General features: G+C 40.3%; 1 protein-coding gene across 1 annotated transcript; it reads right to left on the bottom strand.

Annotated features, from left to right (window-relative positions):
- Window positions 1-311: 311 nt before the first annotated feature.
- Window positions 312-16,404, bottom strand: lmx1al (LIM homeobox transcription factor 1, alpha-like). The gene is made up of 9 exons (XM_054608025.1): window positions 16,206-16,404; window positions 14,156-14,244; window positions 12,977-13,166; window positions 2,986-3,218; window positions 2,458-2,621; window positions 2,219-2,296; window positions 2,013-2,133; window positions 1,754-1,909; window positions 312-1,419 (listed from the first exon to the last, which is right to left on the bottom strand). The coding sequence occupies exons 1-9, from the start codon at window positions 16,247-16,249 to the stop codon at window positions 1,262-1,264; spliced, it is 1,233 nt and encodes a 410-aa protein (XP_054464000.1). The 5' UTR covers window positions 16,250-16,404; the 3' UTR covers window positions 312-1,261.
- Window positions 16,405-16,530: the final 126 nt, after the last annotated feature.

Raw genomic sequence — 16,530 nt, 5'->3', positions numbered from 1 at the left:
CCACATTGTGAGTCTGATCCTGGTGCTGCCTGCACTTGCTTTCCAACTTCGGTTTGGAGGCTATTTCTTTAGACCTACTTTGTGACACATAAATATCATGCTACAATTTAAATATTTGCTGATTATCACAGAAGAAGGTACAAAATATCTACCTAACAACATCTAATTTGAGATGTTTGAGAAACGAAATTATTACAGAAATTGACTACAACAATTAAATGAAACACAGTCAAACTCACATTTACATTTGAGAGCACATCATCATGTGCCCAGTGTTCTAACTTTTGGGCGTTGTAGTTCTATTGGTTGTCATTTACTGCACTGTTTCTAAGTGATTACATTATAAAAGAGAAGGGAAAGCAAAACAAATAATCACTTATACAACCCTGTTTCCGCATAAGGCTCTTCAAATGACCCTGTAGTGTTGTCTAAATGCAAAAAAAGATGGGTTTTTTTGGTCCATATTATACTTATCATGCATTATCAAAAACTAAGAATGTAGTATGAAAACACCATTTTACATGGTAAGTTTCTTCCTCTTTTCAATCTGCGTCCTTGAAGTCACTGGGCAAGTTCAATTGTAATACCTATCTAGCTCAATATCCTGAGTTATAGCTCAGGTCACATAAACATACACACTAACCTGAGAGCAAAAATTGTACTCCAATCCATATACAGTATTGCATACGCTGCAGTCTTCCACACACAATAACTAATCACTAGTCCTGTCGAAAAAAAAAGTTATGCAATATACTAATCTAATTAAGACTCTCAGCTGCTCATAAGGCCTGCCAAGATTCTTTATGCACCTAACATGATTGATGAATTAAATTTCAACAACCAATTTTTCATCTGCAAATGATGATATACATATTAATATGTCTGATAGGTATCTTTTGTTTGTCATTTTTTTGTCGGAAAGTGCCATGAAACGTGTTTCATTGAACATTACATAAATACAACAGGAGAAATTGAGGTCTTTTTACATATCTTGGACATTTACAGTGTTTGAATTTCCAGCATGTGATTCTTATCAAGAAAAGAGGGTTGGAACATGAAGCTAATATGCTGCAACGTTATATTATGACTACGTTTGGCTTTGTGATGATTTTTAGCCTGTGATAAAAGCTCAGAAATGTGTTTGGGTGTAGGCTGTTTCATGGAGAGCGGTCCCACAGGCATGTTGATGGACAGACTCCATTAGCTGCATCTCTGAGGTGAAATGTGGAACAGGAGTGGGAAGGGCGAGAGTTTATAAGGGTCAGGAGGTGAAGTAGGAGTTCTGCATGGAGTAGAGGCGGTCAATGGGGTTTCCCACTCGCCCTGCCAGGAGACTGCCGTCCCCTGTTGCCAAGAGGCAGTCTCCAAGGTGACCGAGGCTCCCATCGCTGTCCAGGTCATGGAACACCGTCTCTGAGTCTGTGGTGAAAAAAAGAGTGCGCGCAGCTGAAGTGGAACGGCCTTTAATTACCACCAGAGAGCACAGAAGAGTATATGAAAAAAGAAGAAAATAGGCAATAATTTCTGTCAGTCTCTGTAGTTTTATCTCACATCCCCACAACCTTTACATTTAAAAACCTCCTTCAAACATCCTATACGACTAACAATTACTGTTACTACTGACACTAACATCCTGAGTGGCCCTGTGCCCTTTAATTGTGGTTTTGATTGTAGGGAAAATAAAATAATAACAACATTTTCATTCTGAGGGGGCAGTTTCTTTTAAATTTGCAGCTTTGCCCTCCCGTCTTACCATAGGAGTGGAGCTGCTCGTTGCTCAGCTGAGGCGGTGTAAGCCCATGTCGAAATGGCTCTCCGCCGTAGATGTTTGGGTCCAGAGCGAGTAGCTGCTGACGTGGCAGAGAGGGATATCCCAGCATCCCATCCATGCCATGGGTACTAGAGCCATCTGTGTAGAGACGAGCATCCCTTTAGTCATACCATGTCATATGTTGTTCTTCTATTTTTCTCCATCGAGTGCATTCCAGTGCATTGGTACTTTAAGCTCTTACCCTCGCTGTCGTCATTGCTCTGGCGGCCTCCTCTACTCGGCCCCCGTCTGGTCCCTCCCAGCTGCTCTTGTTCCTGCTGCTGCTGCTGCTGTTGCTGCTGTCTGCGAGCTATCTTTTTCATCTGAGGCACAAAAACACTGTATAAATATTCTCTTCGTGTTGATCTTTGAGACAAAACATGTCCTTAGAAAAGGTAACAGTCTAACCTTGGCTCTCTGGTTTTGAAACCACACCTGCACAACGCGCACTGTCAGGCCAGTCTCAGCAGCCAGTGTCTCTCTCACCTGCAGAATGGAGTTTTTCAATTATAATACTTTCTTTACAGTGTCAAGCACAAGTAGGGATTAATTGATATATAGACTGACAAAGATGCCCAAAAACAATAAAGTCAAGGGAGTATTTTCTGGCACACATTTTCATTGATAAAACAAGCAGGTCCGCCCACCTTGCGGCAAGGCTTAGCAGACACTTCAAAGGAGGCCTTGAAAGCGCGGCGCTGCTGTGTGGTCAAGATGGTGCGGGGTCGTTTTGAGCGCTTGTGCTCCTTGCTATCATCACCACCTTTCCCCCCGCCGGAGCCTCCTCCACCGTCCTCATCCTCACTTTTTACTGAGCAAGGTAAGAAGACAACAAAATAGTCAGATCAGCCTGTAGGAGAAGGTTTCCTTTCATTCTTCCTTAAATGAAAAATGTGTATTTAGAACTGAGGTGACTGAGGGTTTATTCAACTGGTCCCTAGATCTGTAGGTATTGAATCTCTGAAGAACATTTATATGTCCAGAATGCACTGTAAAAAACAGTGAGTGCCTTTGCACACTATCCTCCCTGATCAGAAGACAAGACATCTCTACTAACGGTAGTACATTACATGAAAAATTAAGGATTGACATAGCAGACTTTATTTTTTCAAATAGATTCATTTGTAACAGTTTGTAAAGTGATCCAGGCAAAGCAGCCTTATAATCTACTATACCTGATTCAGTTGGTGTGGGACTAATAGCGGCCAACATTTCTCTCTCCTTCTCATAGTCCATACGGCAGAGCAGCTGGCCTTCCTTCAGTACAAACTCATCACCTCTTTGCAGCCGGCGTTCACACTCACAGCAGGTGAAGCAGCCCAGGTGGTACACCTGGCCTAGCACACGCATTATCAGCTCTGAACGTCCAATCACCTGCAGGCATGCGCTGCACTTCCTTACAAACAGCCTGGAGGAGCACAGAGAGACACATGGGCTTGTATATGAGTAATACTGACATAAACAGTAAAATATGGCATTATGGGAATTAAGGAGTGCAGAAAAAGAAAGGTGAGGTAATTAAAGATAGGGGCACAGTGAAGGAGCTCTGATACATTTACCCTGAGCGTAAATTATTCTGGAGATTAGCATAGTCTCTTAATTAAAGGTCCTATAGGCATCACACAATTCACAGAGCAACAAGGTGAACATCTGCTGAGATGTATAACAGTTGTCGGCAACCTTATATTGTGTTTTCTTTTCTCCCTCATTACAGTAGGTGGCAGTAGTTAGCTTATGATAAGAGCTGCCTGTTGAGAGTCTTTCCCTTTTAAATCCTTAAATGTGGAGATCTGTTTGATGAGGTAAACTCCCGTCTGTCCATATCCCACCCACAATCTTGAAGTACTTATTTAAACTCTATATTACACAGTCTTTCTCAGGTCTATTGCTTTTTCCCCCATGACCCCTTTCCTCCTTTTGTCCCTCCGTCTCTCCTCCTGTGAGATGTTATAACCCTTCAATTTCTGTCCTGCCTCACCATCTCCTCACATCCCCATTTCCATTCACAGGGCCTAAGTCTCTGCCATTGAATTCCTCTCAAATCCCTGCTCTTGCATGCACTTGGTTTCCTCCCCCTCCCTCCCCAGTTTCTTTTTTTTTTCTGCCAGCATTCCCAGTTCTCCCTCCCGCCCTCCCAGCCTGCCTCCCCAGTTCACTGAAACTAATAAAGACAGGATTAATTAGATTGTTGTTTAAACAGTGCGATGGCCAGACAGACGCTGTAAACTCATAACCAGGGATTGGGGATAGCATGGGGTTAATCTCTCTCCTCTCACTTATGCACACTAAAACACACTTACACACACAAACATAGACACTCACACACACACACACACACACACACACACACACACACACACACACACACACACACACACACACACACACACACACACAAATACACATGCATGCACACACACACACACATGCATGCACACGCACAGGCATGCACACAGACATACCCACCAACTGAGTATCAGTATACCTCGTCTGACATTGACTAGTAACCCACGTTCACCACAGCACCACTACCCATGATCATGCTGATGGTGTAACCTGCGATCTGGAAAAAGTACTGATATGCTTGATCACCAGAATATCTCTTTAACAGCCAGAGTTAGCAGGCAGTCAGAGCACAGGTGTAAGAAAGAGAAAGGTCAGCTGATGCAGAAATAGCACCAAGAACAAAACACAAACCTGGAGGGAAGGGAGGATGAGAGGGGAGTGAACAGGGGGAGGAAGGGACAAAGGCAGAAGTGTTGACGGTCCCTGACTGAGTGATAGGAAGGTGTTGCTGCCCAAATCTGGAGTGTAAAGAAGGAGCCAGGTCTGCACATTAGAGCTCCTAATCTGTGATTCTGTCCCAAACGCAGCTGCTACGGCTAATCTCTCTCAAATCCATCTGCCAAACGCTCCCCAAATTCCCCAAATGACAGTGTCGCTAGTTTAACATCATAACACAAACACAAGTGTCCCTATGAACAGCCCTTCACGGCTCTATTGTGACAGGACCTTGTGTTTAACTCAAGATCGCTCCACCTATTTTCTTATAGAAGCAGGGCATTGCATCTTACAGAGCTGCTTCTGCCGTAAAATATCAGCAAAAACCTAAATAACCGTAATATTTGGCATCTAATATATTCTACAAAGGAGAGCTATCCCCACCTTGCTTTGTAGCCTCACTCTCCATCCAAACAGACACTTCAACACTTCCTTTCACTGTGAAAAATCAACTGAACTGAATTGTCACAGGATTGCTTGACATAAGACCGATGATGTTGGTGGTTTAGTCCCACACTCCCTAATCGGGGTGTACACAGCACGGCAGGAATTTACTCAACATGGCAAATGAAGGCAACTTGGGGTAACTGCCACAGAGGGGGGTCTGTAAGTAGATCAGTCTAATCCCTCTAATAGAAGTATCATTCACACTGGCCCTGACCAGGGTGTAGTTTCCAATATATCACTATCATCACGTGATGGTTAAACAGACACGTGAATTAGGTAAATTTAGGTCCCACAACAAGTTTATACAAATTCACTTTTTCATGTTTTGAGCTAAATTTTATGTATGTGAATGGGTTCTTTGCACATTCGCTAAACCTTCTATTCAGATATTTTATTAAACAGATTGTCACATTTTATGCCATCTGGTTACATTTTTGTTATCTCTTTTTTTAATTTGCCATACTTGCCATACAAACAGGCATGTGTTTTTTTATTATATCTTGTGTTTACAGCAGAATACATGTAGGGTAAAATACCCCAAAAATGATTTAAGACAATCCAGTTTTTATATGCTATGCAACTACAATAAAAACCTGATTTTACAAGTGTGATTATCACTTATATAGCAGTCATATTTTGCAATAGGAATCAGTGGAAAAAATTATATTTGCATGACAATGATAGTAAAGAGAGTTTTTTTTTCATGCATTTCAATATCCGCTACAAAACGTGGAAATGAAAAATTAGAATTTAAACAGCTGAGGTGTAGAATTAAGACCAGCTGTGAACAAATCTATCAGAAAAGATATTTGGAAGAGGACTTTGCTTTGGATTTAGCATGCTTTTCTTTAATGAAGTGATGTGAGTAATATTCATGATATGTACAGAATTACAGAGAAGAGAAGTGTAAGCGCAGACAGAAGACTGTCTGATTATGAGCTTGTGATGTACTCAACATCAAGAACTTTGGCTGCGGGCACCTTTATGTTCAGCACTGTGGATTTCTGAGGGGTTACGGGGCACAACTAATTACAAGCTCACTGATTATGAGATCAAATATAGAGAGGCAGAAAAAAGGTGATGTGCTGTGACTATACTGAGTGGTTATAATCACCCTTTCCCTTCTTGCTTTATTGTAGATCCTAGGCATACAAACAGAATAACAGAATCTTCATCGTCTCCCTAAGCTGTGTCATGTGGCATTGTTTTGCCTGTGAGCTCTGACAAGCATGACATTGTGTGGACCGCAACACAATCATTCCATAAATATGTATGTGTCTTAGAGCGATTACAGTTGTTGTGCTTGCTTTCATAACTGATGAATATTTATATAGGTACCGGTTTGCTTATACTAACTCTAGGTTTGGAGTATTGCACTAGGTTTGGATTAGTAGTATGTAAGCGAGCAAATAAGAACCTTACTTTGGGCAGATTAAGGCCTCACCAAAGAGCTACCATTCTCACTCATTTTGATTCATAACCTGTAGTTTAAGATGCATTTTGGTCCCTAAACAAGGTATCCATGTACCAGCTTGTGATTCCAACATACGCTATGTGCTTAGACTGACCATGTGTGTCACACAAATGGGGGTTTATACATTCTCTTAAAAATGAAAGTACATTCAGAGATTCATGTGAGCTATGCAGAAAGAACAAATGATATGCAACAATCTTACTTTTAAGTTGCATTCTGTTTTGTATCCATTTCTTCAATGTGCGTGTAAGGGTGTTTGTGTGCGTGTGTGTGTGCGTGTGATTGTGTGGATGTGTGTGTGTGCGCACTTTCGGCGGATATTGCTCTGTGAAGCAAAATGGCTCAGAGCCAGGGTTCAGTAATCACATCATCTCCTTTTATTAAATCTCCCTGCACTGCTTCTGTGTTATTAAAATCTCCCAGCATTCCCCACGATACTCGCTACCCCTGCCACCACTCACTCACACTCACTCGCACAAATACACACATGTATATAAATATATATTTATATATATGCAGTACAGTCACAAACTCACACACACACACACACACACATACACATACATATACATACGCTCACATGCACACATAAACACAAATATGCACAGTTTGTGTAAACACAGATAAGATGCCTGGGTACAAACATCAATAAAACACTGACAGATGCTCTCATGTGTGCACCCTATCCATCCGTGCATCAATAAAGTAACATCATAAGCAGTCCTCTTGCTCTTCAAGATTTGTTAAAGCTATGTAATAGTTGTTATCTAATGGCCATGAGGGTCTGCAGAGTATGAGTACATCTTTAGAGGCAATCTGCCCAAACTTTCAGCCAATCTCACAGTTATACAGTTACATGTCATGACTCTCACTGTAAACCATTCACGCTGGTAATAAGACAAGCTCTACATGAGAGCAGCACTGACGCCTGTAATATTCAAGACCTAATATAATGTACCTGTGTAAAGTAACAACTAAAAAACCTGCATGACGTGCATGGTCTGCATGATATGTGTCTCTGGGTGTGTGCGAGCTACACCTGATGCTACCAAAAATGAATGCTATGTGTGAGGATATAAGATGTGTGTTTGTGTGCGTGAGTGAGGGGGCGTGTGTGTGTGTGTGTGTGTGTGTGTGTGTGTGTGTGTGTGTGTGTGTGTGTGTGTGTGTGTGTGTGTGTGTGTGTGTGTGTGTGTGTTAGTTTAGATAAAACAGTTAATCCCCAGGCCACCAGAACGCAATATCCTGTCTGCCCGTTTCTCATTTCCTGTCTGTCTCTGGCGGAGTGGGAAGCAGCGGGGAGGGGGTGGCGGGGGACAGCGGGACCCGTTGCCCCAGAAACAGGAGATACAGCCGCTCGATTTGAGAAAAAAAGTCTACGCCGATCTCCCTATCTCTCCCTCTCTGGTGCGACCCCCTATTCTTTCTCTCCTTTCTCCTCTCCCTCTCTGCTTTTATTATCTCAGATTTAATAAAGCCAAGGCGAGCAGCTTGTTCTGCCATGAAACATTTATTAGCTGTCTGTTATGAAATTGTTGTGGGGGAGGAAAGATGATGGGGTCTCATCTCTCATTATGCAAAAACAGTGGCAATATCACCCCCACCTTACACACATGCACCCGGACAAAAATCTGATGCTGCATTTCTTCTTAAAAAATCTCAGCCACCTTGTTTTTACCTTCTTTATCCCATTTCAAACCCTTTTTCAATCTTTGAGATTTCTCCCTGATAGTCTTTCATTTATACCATAGAATCTTGCTCTTGCTCTGCAACAGCAAAACACAAAAACTCCCCCATCACCACTTTCCTTCTTCTGGCACTCCTCCAGTCATCAACTGTTGAGCTGCAGGTTTATCCTGTGTAAGGTTCCTGGGTAGAGGGGGTGTGTGAACATTTCAGGACTACATGCATGTATCATGCGTATCTTCTCACTGGGATGTAAACGTACAGTACAGTCCTGTCAGTAAGGCAACCACAAACTTTCCTTCCACTTACAGAAAAAACTAATATTTTCCCACTTGCCTCAGATGATTCCTAGCGATGCAGATTAGTTCCGGTGTCATTTGCTCAGGTTTTGAGAATTCCTGAGATTTCTGCTGCCGCCCAAAACACTTTTACTTTTTAAAACATATAATACCATTTTTAAATGTTACAAATTCATAGCTGTGCAGGCCACAAAAGAGTAATTTGTCTTCTCTGAAAACATGGTTAAATCAAAAGTATCTGCATTGTCTGATACAACAAGAATAAGGGAGAAGGTTTTTTGTTTTTTATTTTGTTGAACTGACCTCTTAATACTGAGATAGTTTCCATATTTGGAGCTAATATTTTAAAAGTAACTCATTAATGCGGCAATTACTCATTAACCAGAGTTGAGGTTGTAGCTGGTGGGGATAAGGGCTTGTTGTTCTTCTGACTTGTCATTGCATAATTCTCTCTAATAGTATTTCCCTGCAGTCTAGTGTCAGGCCTGTCATCACAGGACAGCCACAGAATGCTGGGTAATTAGCACTGTACCCAATCAGCCTCCCCACCACCTCCTCCTCCCATTCCTATCCCGAGACACAAAGGGGCGCTGAGGGAGGGGAGGCGATTAAGAGAAAACAAGGGATAAACGGGGAGATAAACTGTTTGGTGTCATCGCTGCCATCAATCTCAACGAGAAGGAAATGAGGTTTGGAATAGAGAAATATTATTACAAAGCAGACAGTGATGAACGAGGCAGCGGATAGAGAGACAGGGAGAGAAACGGTTTGGAGGTGTTTGGAGGAGGTTTGGAGGAGAGAACGGGGGCAGAAGATGCTGTTTCTATCCTAAGTCTCTGAGCTTTAATGCCGCAAGTCTCAGAAGTTCACTCACATAAATGTACAGAAACTTGAGAGGATGCTCTGTCAGGCTGTCAGAGTTAGATTCACATATCGCTACCTGGTCAGCAGAGGGAGATTCCATTACTTTGGTGGCAGGGCCTGCCTCTCTCTGTCTGCAAAGGCAGGGTTTGTAGACTTAGATGTAGTCTCAGTGCCCTCCACCCCACAGAGTGAGCTATTAAACCCAAGGTTTACTGAATATCCACCCTGGTGACCTGTTTTTCACAGGGTTGAAGCTGCCTTTATGGGGTTTACAAGGGAGCTTGCGGGCTCCGCACAGCCAGACTACCCTCCATTCTGTCTGGGTGCAGCACTATTGACCAGGAACCACTGGCCTTATACTGCTCTGTTTGGCAAGGAACCATAATGTCGAGCCGGTGTGTAAAAGACAACGAATTTGACAAAGTGTGTGTAGGGCACGGAGGTTGATAGACAATATTCATGCTTGTCCGTCTGCTAATCAAGTGCTTTAATTATCTTATCTTCAATCAGACTGATATCCAGTCATTTTTTACTTTTTTTCCCAAATAAACATATTTTGACTTTTACGTAAACAGAATTAAATACACTAATTTAGGTCTTAATATAAAAGTTACTTATAATACTCAGACTTCCTAATGTATTAAATGTTTTCCAGCAACATTTGCACTACCCATCTTGCCGGTAAAAATGATGCATTGCACAAGCGCGTAAAAACATCCTGATGGGAATTTAGCCACAAAATGATTCCAAAGCCTAATGCTGAACATCTGGTCCATGACAGGATGGAGTTCCAGAGAATTTCTTCAGGTTTCAAAACAAAAAATAAATCCACAAGAAAAATCCACAAGATGCACTTGAGTTTATTGTGCCTTAATCCCCTCATTTCCATAACAGATTGAACCAGGGAATCTTTCAATTGAAGGCATACCTCCTGTTTTATTACATAGATAAGTGGCAGTAGAGTTAGCACTAATTTATCACAAGAAGTTTCAGGGACTGAATTTGAATTTGACTCTCAGCTGAACTTTTATTCTATAGTTAGGGTGTACTGGAATATTTGGATTAAGATGAATTATTTCCCCCTAAAAAGTTGAATGTTATGTTGAAACCTGATATTGAGCATTGCAGTCAATGAATTTAAAATAATTTTGAAGGAAAATGTCCTTTGAACACATTAAACATGCAAACGTTGAATGAACATTTTTGCCTCGAAGGCAGTTTAGTCCAGATGAATCCGGTGGGGGATGGGTCACATTTCAAAATTAGATTTGTCTTCTCATTTGAATTGATAGAAATCAACTTGCATTTATTTGTTTTACCTCAGCCGAATAGATTGATTATTTTAAAAAAATGTATTCCCGGAAACACATTTTGCATTCATTTATATTTCAACACTGTCTTTTAGGAAAACTAACTATAGTGTGGCTTTTAGCTTAAGTTGATGGAGAGTCCGGGAGAAGAGTTCTGGAGGGTGATGTAATCAAAGCAAAGGATAAATTAAAAAATATTTGGACAAGCCAGAGATACTGCATGAGGGCGAGATGGAAAATAACCCAGTATGAGCAAGAAAAGCCTGCAAGACGTTATCTTAACTGTTTCATCCACACATGCTTTAAAAGTGTACCTGACCATCAATGTGTCTCGACATCAGGCAGCTCACCTGCTTTTCCCTCTTTCAACCAGCTGGTACTAAAATGCAACCAAACTTCAAGTAGAGGGTTAAAAGAAAAATAAGCATTCCTTAATAATTGTATGAATTCCCCCCAAAAAATGTTGCTTACTGTAACAATGCACACACCTGCTCTAGATGTAAGGCGCTGATGGACAGACTGCAGGGAAAACAAGGAGACATTGTTGCTGATCCGCTGAAGGTCACAGACTGCACCGTGTGCCAAGTCTGGCACCGACTCACACAACAAGGCAACTATCCATATGCAATGTATATAGGAGACTAAATCAACACCATAGTGAATGAATGGCTGACTATTAATCTGGATCTACAATTACATCATTACACGAGGGGAGCAAATACGCGTTTTCATTCCATCAGTGAAAATTGAAAACGTTCGTGATAAGCTATTGCCTCCACGTTTCTCATTCATTTCTCCAGATAAACGTCACACAATGGGACTTTCATCAGCCAGTTCACCCATCTCTCTCTATCTCTCTCTCTCTCTTTCTCCTCCAGATGTCAGGTACAGTGGGAGAGTCTGTGCTGCTGGATGCCGTCTGACACTTTTCAAAACAATGATAACAAGCCTCAGGCTCGTCCTTCAGCTGTCTACCCCTGGAGCTCCCACTGCAGGCACACCCACTGGCCGCGGCACACACCAAACTACGAAAACACACACACACACACACACACACACACACATACATATGATATGGCCTCAAAGGTTGAATCATCAAACAAAAAACTGGATATTTTGTATTTTACGAGACAAGTATTAAATATGTAATATTGTTTTACATTATGTCCAGACAGTGTTCATTGCATATCTCTGGAGCATGAAATAGCAGAATTAAATGCTGTTCATTCAAAGGAGATTGTGGACATAAATACAATAAGAATTGTCCCATAAATCCAGGTCCATAAATATATATCTACGACACAAACTGATCTGCAAAACAAGTCATGAATTACTACAATTCTTAGCAGGGGAAATGGGGCTCATATGTTTCTCCATATAGGAACTCTGCAAAATGTGCCGAGGACCTCCAGTTAATCATTTGAAACCTTAATAGTGCCTAAAATCCCCTTAAAAGGCCTTACAGATGGATAAAACATTTCGACACACGCTCTGTCAACATCATTTAATCTATATCATTCTGTTATAGAACTTTTAACAATATCTGACATACTTTAACATCAATCCTTAAAATGTCTATCAATTGTTGACACACTGTATACTTACTTCAGCTTGACATTATTTTTTTTAAACTTTTGGGATCTTGATTCTAAATGATCTGTATGGGTTTGAGGAAAGTTTTGGCCCGTTTGTAATGCCAGACTCTCAGGGTTGCATTTTGTTAGATAAAACTGGAGGAAGCTTATTGTCATTTTCTTAAAACTTTCTGAAAGTTTGACTTAACAAGCATTAGCAGAACACTCATAAAGCCTACTTTATCATTTCCAGCTAAAGCAGTTAAAGATGCATTGATGTTTTTTGTGTGAAATGTATGTTTATTTGATCAGACTTGTGCAATTTAACAACTGACTTAGGATCATTTATAAATCTGCACTACACACTAAACCTTTCTTGACACCTACATTCATTTGCTCAGTTCTGTCAAATGCTTACTTGTTTGGTGAAGAACAGCTGTTCAGCCTGAAGAATGTACCACTGTATGATACGTGGTCAAACGTGGTTTTCTTATAGTGGGTTTCAGTTTCTTTGTGCTTTAACACGTTTAACCACATAAGCATGTAACCTTGTAAATTATGATCATATACACAGGAAATTGCTACTTTTTCAATCTCCCATACAATCAATGGAGCAAAAACAATAGTGAACCCTAGGTCAAGGTGTGTGTGTGTGTGTGTGTGTGTGTGTGTGTGTGTGTGTGTGTGTGTGTGTGTGTGTGTGTGTGTGTGTGTGTGTGTGTGTGTCTTACTTTTCATAGTCGTGCTTGCAGTACAGCAGGCGGTCCCTGCAGTAACAGGTTCCGGTGAGCGCGCTTAAACACACTGCGCACTTGACGCAGGTCTCGTGCCAGGAGCGCTCGTTCACGCGCAGCAGGAAGCGGTCGGCGATGGGAGACTCGCAGCCCGCGCACACCTCTCCCCCTCCCCTGTATTCCTGACCTACAGGGAGTATATCAGTGCGAGGATAGAGAGACAGATCCAGGGTCGAAGTTTTAAAAAAAATAACTTGGGTCATGATTCCAGGTCTCCACGATGCAAACACTCCCCATGAGGAAACGTTGACTCCCCCCCAAAAAATGTCCCTCATAGTCATCTGTAAAACGCTGTAAGGGCATATTCCTACAATATATCATATTTTGATAATACGACACAAATGTGAATGCATCATTTGGCACCGTCAGACACTACATTATCAGAGTAAACAAGTCTATGCCGAGTGTTATTACTAAATAGATAACAAAATGACCAAAAACCTAACTTTGTGAAACTATTCATCTAATCTCGTGTTTTAAAAAGTCCTTAGAGCATACATTTTATTTATCCCTAAATAGAGTTGATATGTAGCCTGCTAGAGTTGTTTATTGTATCTATTTTTTATGTTGTTTCTTTCATTCCTAATGGACTTGAAAAATGTTCTATGAGAAACATCTTACATTATATTGCGTGTGTGTGTGTGTGTGTGTGTGTGTGTGTGTGTGTGTGTGTGTGTGTGTGTGTGTGTGTGTGTAATTATATTTTAATTCATAGTTAACGCAGGAAACGGAACTTTTGTTAATTTTTTTTTTCTCCCATGGTGTCATTAAAATTATCATAATAATTTTGCCCTAATTTTGCCCCTGTGAATTCACGTAATCAACAGGGATTTTATTATACTTGGTGGATATTTTCTCCAACACACACACACACACACACACACACACACACACATTACTATAGGGATTTATATTGTGTCAATACTCAATAGCGAGGTTACAGTGAGCTTGATGATTATGGGATTTCTTCCTCGTGGTCTTCATTATATTCATACATTTTACGTTTTCGACGATGCTTAATATCCTGATAATATTTTTCTATGGTGATAATAGTTCATGTTTCAATGTGAGTTTATTTCGTTTGGGCCTGATGCAGAGAATTGTCGGTGAACTCACCAAAAGGCGTTGAGGATGGAGGCTGCTGCTGACAGGGCTGCGGGCTTTCCTCTGTTTTCATCCCTTCTCTCCTTCCCTCAGTGTGATCGCTGCAGAAAAACAAACAAAAAAATGTACATTATTTCTATATCACCAGAAATCCTGCAGTAAATCTATTTAAAAAATAAGGGAAATAATGAGGGAAAATGTAGGCCGATTCGCAGACTTGGAAAATATGTTACTATTTTTAAGTCGACATTTAAGTTACCACACTATATATCCTGAATTAGATTGAATTCGCATACACACACACACACACACACACACACACACACACACACACACACACACACACACACACACACACACACACACACACACACACACACACACACAATGATAAAAAAGGGAAATATAAAAACGAGACATGGATTTCTGATGATTTGAACAAATATCAAAATAAAAGGAATTACAAATGAGCATAAAGTTTAGCCCATTACGGAAGCATATTTTTTGTTGATATTATGTTACACTTCAGGACCCTAAATCTAGTCATCTGATTATGGAAAAAGTCAGCCTTTAAATAGAACTCAACATAGCCTATTAAACTAAAAATAAAATAAATAAATAACAAGTTTAAAAGGCAATAAAATTGTGAAAATATCAAAGCATAGTAGTCCACGTTCTAACATTTATCTATTTCTATATCTATATATATTATTTCATTTTAAATAGTCCCAGTATAATTTTGAATATTAGGATTTTGTTTGAAAATATGTATATTTACTTATATGTTTAAATTTTTCTCAAAAATTACGGTCAATAATTGAATCATTAGTTTCTGTTTGTTATTCTAATTTGTACATCTTTGTCATTAATGTGACAAATTTAAGAATTGCATAAGAGGCATTAAAAGACGACAACGGCATTTTGTTTCATAACGTTTGACACTTTGATGTAGATTATTTACTGTGGCCTTATCAGACCCCGTGGTATTTATTATATTTGGCTGGTTAAATTAATATGTACATCATAATACTTTTAGTCTATGTTCCAATTAAATTATGTTAAGATTTTTTGTTATGAAATTTGTTAAGAATCCAAATTTTAATAATACGGTTACTTTTAGGAAGCTTGGACAGTTAGCCTGTCAAATCCACTAAATAAAGAATAGTCTATTGAATATCGGGTAATTGCCCCATTGCCACAGACAATTAAGAAATGAAATAAAACAAATGAATTATGTAAATACAGCTAATCTGATTTGATGTTTTTGCCTAATTGCGGTTTGAATACATTACTGACATATTTGTGTAATGCATCGATAATTACATGTTGAGATTAACAGCCTGACACGCTCATAATGATAACCGAAATAAAAATCTTGAAAAAAATGTCATTAACTTTGCTGCAGGTCACCTGGAGCTTTAATTAAAGCAAACATGATTGCCATATCATATGAGGACCAGTAGGATCAATAAATCGGTCTATAAAGTTGACGTCAAAGCGCACTGTGAAGACTGACATTCAAAGAAACGGTGAGAAGGTTTTCTCGAGCAGAAGATCTCTGTTAGTTATGACGCTTAAGTTTAAACGGCTGTGGAAATGGCAGGACTACCGTGGTGCAATACAAAGAAAAAAAGACAGTGTTGAGTTGTTGAAGAGTCTGTTTTGGTTCAACACCTGGATGTGATTACTGATAAAACAGCTGTAAACGAATGTCATAATGCAATATTATCCACGAGGAGCACCAGACAATCCACAAAGCAACGAATCTCATACTGAGCCCCAACTTGTAATACAATCGGATCACTTCTGTTTGTTTTGATTAACAAACCAAATGAAAGATCATAATTTAACAGATAAAAAGGTCACCGTGGCTTCATTTTTTTCTTGAATTTTTAACCTGAGCATTTTTTTAAAAACACAAAATAATGTTGGATGTCCGCCAGCGGTGCTGTAGGAAAAAGAGCCACATATGAAATTCAAGCAACAACATTTAAAAAAAAAAAAAAAAAAATCACAAGTCTGTCTTCAGTGACAACCTGTTCTGGAGTTACGGAGTCCTTACCTTGAGGTGAAACACACTCCTCCTGAAATCTCGGTCGGCAACATTAAAGCCTGGAGAAACTTTCGGCCAGTGGATGAACGGACGCGTTCACAGATCGTGCACCTGTATCTCACAGTCCCGCGCGCATGTTACCTACGGTAAAAATCCAAAGACCATGATGACCCAAACTATTGTCTATTGTCTCCCCCGTTTTCTCCGCCAGTCGTGTGTGCGCTCTGACTTGTTTTGTGCGTAAAAAGGCGCAGAGGGAGGAGATGGACAGACAGGGAGGGAGGGAGGGAGAAGGTGCGGGAGATGATGAGGGGAAGATGAGCGATGATGCAGC

Source organism: Anoplopoma fimbria, chromosome 11 (genome assembly GCF_027596085.1).
Source record: "Anoplopoma fimbria isolate UVic2021 breed Golden Eagle Sablefish chromosome 11, Afim_UVic_2022, whole genome shotgun sequence".
NCBI classification, from domain to species: Eukaryota; Metazoa; Chordata; class Actinopteri; order Perciformes; family Anoplopomatidae; genus Anoplopoma; species Anoplopoma fimbria.
Note: the sequence above shows the minus strand (reverse complement) of the source record. Positions and strands in the feature narration are given on the sequence as shown.

What these genes read in the sequence shown, in the direction of transcription:
- lmx1al (XM_054608025.1), bottom strand. Translation starts at nt 16,249, where the DNA reads ATGTTGCCGACCGAGATTTCAGGAGGAGTGTGTTTCACCTCAAG. An exon ending in TCCATCCTCAACGCCTTTTG is followed by an intron (nt 13,167 to 14,155) that starts GTGAGTTCACCG and finishes TACTCCCTGTAG; the next exon opens with GTCAGGAATACAGGGGAGGG. An exon ending in CTGCTAAGCCTTGCCGCAAG is followed by an intron (nt 2,297 to 2,457) that starts GTGGGCGGACCT and finishes TCCATTCTGCAG; the next exon opens with GTGAGAGAGACACTGGCTGC.